The sequence below is a fragment of the Pecten maximus genome, chromosome 18, assembly GCF_902652985.1.
Source record: "Pecten maximus chromosome 18, xPecMax1.1, whole genome shotgun sequence".
Classification (NCBI taxonomy): Eukaryota; Metazoa; Mollusca; class Bivalvia; order Pectinida; family Pectinidae; genus Pecten; species Pecten maximus.
In genome coordinates, this window is record NC_047032.1 from 512,173 (window position 1) to 518,312 (window position 6,140).

At 34.1% G+C, this 6,140-nt stretch overlaps 1 protein-coding gene across 1 annotated transcript; it reads left to right on the plus strand.

The window, feature by feature from the left end:
- Positions 1 to 2,284: 2,284 nt before the first annotated feature.
- On the plus strand, positions 2,285 to 5,789 carry LOC117316934 (melanopsin-B-like). Its single transcript, XM_033871710.1, has 3 exons — positions 2,285 to 2,938; positions 3,254 to 3,365; positions 4,906 to 5,789. Exons 1-3 carry the CDS (start codon positions 2,285 to 2,287, stop codon positions 5,217 to 5,219), a joined length of 1,080 nt encoding a protein of 359 aa, XP_033727601.1. The 3' UTR covers positions 5,220 to 5,789.
- The last annotated feature ends 351 nt before the right edge of the window (positions 5,790 to 6,140 follow it).

Genomic DNA, 6,140 nt, shown 5'->3' on the forward strand with positions numbered 1-6,140 from the left:
ATCCCCATCAACAACTGGGATAATTCTAAATAAAATATTTAAACATCCGGTATCCCTTTTATCGGAAGATTTTGTTTTCAAAACAAACTAAATCTGAAAAGATATATCTAAAATGACAAAAGTTCGACGAAAGTCTGGCATTAGTCACCATATAAACAAAAAAACACAATCCTCAACCACTTAGAGGTAAAACATCGTCGGATGGTCTAATTTACGTACGTTGAAAACGGACGGAGCGGGGAGATTCAAGTTGATGAAAACCTTGGGAAAGTTTTATGGTCAACACCATGATATTATTTTTGAAATACTCAATTTCTTTGTGCGATATAAGTCAAGCGTGTCCAATGCCTGCTTTGATGTTTTAATGATTCCGTTGTCACCACCGAAGTCCCATTGTATGTCTGTACAATCGCTCGAGATTGCTGATGATAGCTACTGCTGATCCCAAGATTTATCATAAGCTGCTTGTCATTTGAATAGTGACAAGATTAAAACAAACACGTACTTAAAATTCGATTATAATCAAATTTCGGCACCTCCCCATCAATATTTCGACATTCTAACATACTTATTCGACATTTAATTTATTCATTACTAATAATTAAATGTGTTATTCACGAGCATGTGTGGGTTTGATGCAATATGGTGGTTAATCATATTTTATCCTTACGGTAACTGGAGCTATTGATTCATTTGAAATAAGAAATCGTTACAGCAGTATAGGATTACAATCGCTAACAGTATTTTGTCGGTGTCGTTTTCATGCCACAGTATGTCATATCCTGTTTCTATGTAGCCTGTCAGTAATTAAGTAACACGTTAAGCTTATTCGAACTATGTATCTGTAACATAAAGCTTAAACATGTTTGACCTTTTTATACCATATCTTGGTCTGTTATGGTTCGTTTACGATCATTTTGATATTTGACATGTCTGGCCACTCTCGTCAATGAAGTTTTTAAAAAGTTGTACGAATTATTGATACTGTACCTAAAGGTGTTATTGTTTTTGTGTCCAGTCGAAATGATCGTAATATGACTAGAGTATCTCAGGTATATGTCTCATGTGACAGATCTACATTGTAACTATAGCCCGGACTTAACACTCACGTATGGACATTGTCTATTTTACACCAATTACAAATTTACCTATACTTATCACTAATGTTGGCTTGGAAGGAAGCGCGAGTCGTCTTATTCACAGGCGCTTTGATGGAATCCCGAAGTGAATTACTCACAGGCCGTCATCAAAACATCGTCGAATTCATTATTCAAAAAAAAATAATTTGCAAACGGCCCCCTAAGCCTGTCCATATCCCTCATTTACATATGAAGTTTAAAGGTCAAACGGGTATGAATCAGCTGTCACCAGGTAAACCTTGTGTCATCTCCGTATGCATTTTATGTCTGTGACAACCTACATATTGTCCGGAAAATACTTAGGATATTTGAAGAGTCTCGTCTAATTAACGTGATATTTATTTATCAACTATAGATATATAAAGCATATATGAATCCCAACTCTGCTATCACATACATGTAATAGGTCTAGGTCTTTCATACTAAATGAAAAATGGGAGATGAATTTGCATGCTTTTATCACAAGTTAGAATAAAATAACTATTTATACGATTAATTTTCGTCAGTCTGTTGAAATCAGGACAAAAAGAAAGAAAAGTATGTCGAGAATACGACTGCCATCAGCTATCTTAAATAGGAAAAGTGGAATGTTTGCCAGCATTGCTTACTTAGATTTATTCATTTATTTCTACAAATCATGATCGTGTCGTCGTTAAATATAAAAATCATACTTCAGACCTGTTTATTTAGTAAACAGTCATTAGAGCTTTTAGCACTAACGTTTTATTGTTAAGAATATGGTATGAAATTAAAAAAAAAAAAAAAAAATCCAGAAACACAACACTTTTATAAAGAAATGTTAACCGCATTCAGAAGAACGTTGTGGTTTCAAAATAAAAAACTATTAAACATATGGCATAAAATCTTAATTCTAATACATCTTCTGTAGCGATCCGGTAAAATGACATCGGGTGACTGATGCGGTCTTCAGAGGATTTAAACGTAATACGATGATAGATTCTCGCTAGCAACTTAATTAATATATTTCATCACACTATATATGGACGAGTATAGTAAAAGAGGACCCCATACCTCATAAGTATTCATATTCCGGGTTTTCTTCCACAATAGATCTAGGATCTTTGATGTTATTTGCAATGCGAGCATCTGTGTGATATTTTCTATGGTATTCTTAAAACTTGACAATGAATCCATCTGTGTTTATTGAAGACAATTGCACGTGTAATTCTACGGACTATTTCAATGAAGCATTCAGGAGAGCGATGCTGCAGGCAACAGCTATTTTCATGCTGATTGTTGGAATATTCGGATCACTTTTCAACAGTATATTTATTTATATCTTAATGGAACAAAACATAAGAAAGTCACGAAACAATATATATGTCATCGCGCTTTGTGTGGCCAGTATATTGATAGCAGTCCTCATCGTCCCGTCGCTTGGGATCTCTTCACTTGCCTATAACTGGGTATTTGGGGAACATGGATGTATTCTTCACGCCTTTGCCATGACCGCTCTAGGGCTATTTCAGATCTTCATTTTAACTGTTATGTCTTTTGAGAAATACGTCATAATGGCCAAGAAAAGTTGGGAACGCTTTTTATCGAGGACGGGCACAGCTTATACTATTATAGGTTGTATGATTCTGGGACTATTTCTTGGAAGCTGCCCTCTCCTTGGATGGAACTCTTATACATTGGAGGCGCAAAAGACGTCATGTTCCATCAACTGGTCTGACAGAAGTCCCTCCTCACTGTGTTTCACCTTCCTGCTTATGCTGATTGGCCTCGCTTGTCCCGTCTCTGTCATGCTATTCTCGTACATCAATATTTTTCTTGTAGTAAGTACGTTAAATATATTTATGATACTTAGATAATAAAAACCAATCATTTGAATGCCTAAATTTTTTATTCTGAATACCATATATGAAATGATTTTTTTTTTATCGAGTATACTTCATATCCGGTTTGTAAAATTAGCAATTTGCTATCAGCAATGTATCTTTATCTTGATAGTCACATCTGCATTTTTCTTGTAGTAAATACAGAGAAAAAACTCCTTTCTTGTCTTCTCACTTCCGTTTACGGAATCGATCCAAATGCAATTTGTAAATACATAAAAAAAACCCACATGTTCTCGTTACCTTTATTCACAGATACGAACTCACAGGCACCGATTAGGTCAGACGCTACGGAACAATGGCAAATGCTACGAGAATATGTTGAAACGAGAAATCAAGGTCATAAAGACAATGTTTATCCTCGTATGTAAGTATCTTTTACATTGTGTATATACAAATGTTACCTATACCTTTAGGATCACCATGACCCTATAGGGTAAAGACAGTCCATAGCTAAACATAATTCCACAGGGAAGCAACCTGTATCGAGCATATACAAATTCAGAATCCATGTTTTTGGAAAAGGTAAATATCTTCAATTTGATAGAGAATAAAGGCCAAGTATGTCGTTATCTAAGGAATGTTTCGCTCTACAATAGATACCTATATAAGGAGATGGTAGTTTAAACCTAGTTATAAAGTTGTGGAATCGCACAATATAGTAGAAAGGTATCCGTGCGCATATCGTTCATACATCGTGCGCACACAACATTTAGCGTTCAGTAGTAATTTAGAATGATAGCAATGAATGTGCTTGTATAAGTACAATGTGTGATGAGGTTTTAGAGGACTAATAATCCTGAGACAACAACATTTAAATACCAAATAGTTAACGAGTACGGTTACAATTAATAAATGAAATTATAATGAGAGTCAGTCTGCACACCAGTGCTCTAATACTATGAAAACATGGGCAATTACTCCCTCGAACAAGGATACTTAATTATACTTTTACACATTGAAACAAGACAACCCAATTCCACACCTATTAATTATATTAATTAGATGTTTCTGAATTCCTGTTAATCACGACATCTTTAGACAACCTTGTGTACAGATGTCCGTTGCTATATTTATGTCATGTTTTCCACATACGTCGAACATTTATACCATATCGTATAACGTTGTTCGATTCTACAATCGTATAGTATACATTAAGATATATACAATCATTTTCATGTTTTGTTCCTATTTATTGTCAGTGTTTACAAATTAAAGAACTGTATTTGCTTATTAGATAAATAAAAGAAACATGATTTTAAGCAACATTGTTCGCACTCTTAGATACCATCTTAATAGACTGTTAACAAAAGAGTGGGTTTTGCGTTCACCAAGGAGTGGAACAGACCTGTAGTTCTTAATAGTCTTGTCAATTAGCAAATCAAGTCAATTAAATTGAACTGAAATTAAAAATACGACATGATGAGAAAAGTGTTTCTTTTGGTTTATAATGATGTGGATTTTTGTCACCTGTGTCACTAACTCCTTTACAATATCATATATTAATATACGTTGTCTATATGTCACGTGACTTCGGGGATATGTCGCTAACATACATATACGGATGTTAGTTGTTTACCTCAGTCCATATGACCAGGCACAAATGTATTTTACCCTGCAACTTCAAACAAAAAGGCAACAATATTTGATTCCTTATATTACACATGCAGATAAATGTCCTTAAACGGCACTGCATCATTATCATCTCAATCCTGGACGACATGTTTCGACAAATAATGTTTTTCAACACGTGCCATTGTTTTGACAATCAGTGTATATATACTCCAATGGAACAAGTTTAAGAAAGGTAACCAAACAAAGCATTATTTTATCAACTGAAGCCTTTCCATATTGGTATAATCCAAAGCTGAATGTTAATATACTAATTATACTTTTTATCCTGACAGGTGCTTTCATTTTCTCCTGGCTGCCATACTCTGCCATTTCATTGTACGCAGTTTTTGATGACGTCAACACAATCAATCCGGTTTTGGGTATGTTACCCGCTCTGTTTGCAAAAGCGTCCGTCATTTGGAATCCGATTATATATATGTTTATCAACCAGTCTTACAAGAATGTACTAAAAGAGAAAGTATCTAAGTATACCCCAGCTACGTGTACCAGTTGCCAGTGTATATGTATAAGAGGCGACAACACAGCGACCGTGACTGATGCAGCCAACGCTGTCAATGGTAGTTTCATCATAGCTTACCATGAATGACAATTAATGACAATTTAGTTCTACCCATGGACGTATTGTATTATATACGAACCCGCTTTTAGTCATGAATGACACTCAATTCAAAAAGAAAATATATATATATATATATTATATAGATTCATTGTGATCTACAATAGACTAAATCTGTCTCTATGAAAACCGGTGTTGAAACCTGCAATGTACTTCTACAGAAACAGACTTTTTTAATATGCCACGGTCTCATGGCTTACCGTCGATTAAATGCTTGAGAAAGATATTGATACGATCATTGTCAGTAAAATTATGTAAAAGTGCTTCGCAAACATCATATTGATAGTTTACATGCAGGTATATATCATACGTAATTATTGAAACCATAAATTAGGCTCTGTTTTATAGTGTATAAACAAAACAAGAAGACACAGTTTAGTCCATTGTGACTAATTATAATTAATACTAAAAACCTTTTCTCAATGATTAAAGTATATATGTTTGTTACTTAAATTATCCTGAAGGGATTGGGATACTTGTGATTTTACTTTCCAGTCGTGTGTCGTAAGTCATGTCTTCTCTTTAAACAGAATTTTAGATATATACGGAGGATTACATATATTCAACTTTGAGTGGGTTAGTATATCTTTAAACAGATACGTCTCTAAACAATTACCAGGTGTGAAATCAGGGGGCATATTCCACGTCAGGATAGAATGTTCACATTTTGCGATTACAAAGTTTGAGATGAATGACATTATTTTAACAAATATAATAACATTGCATGTATCCAAGTTTTATTAAAACAAATTGAATGTTTGCTATTTTCAATAAGCATTTAAACATCAAAGTTCGTAGGTTTCTAGAGACAAATGAATTTATTAATATCCATTAAAAGCGTCTATCTGCATAACAAGAGCCTTAATTATAGCATAATGCATCTTGTTTTGT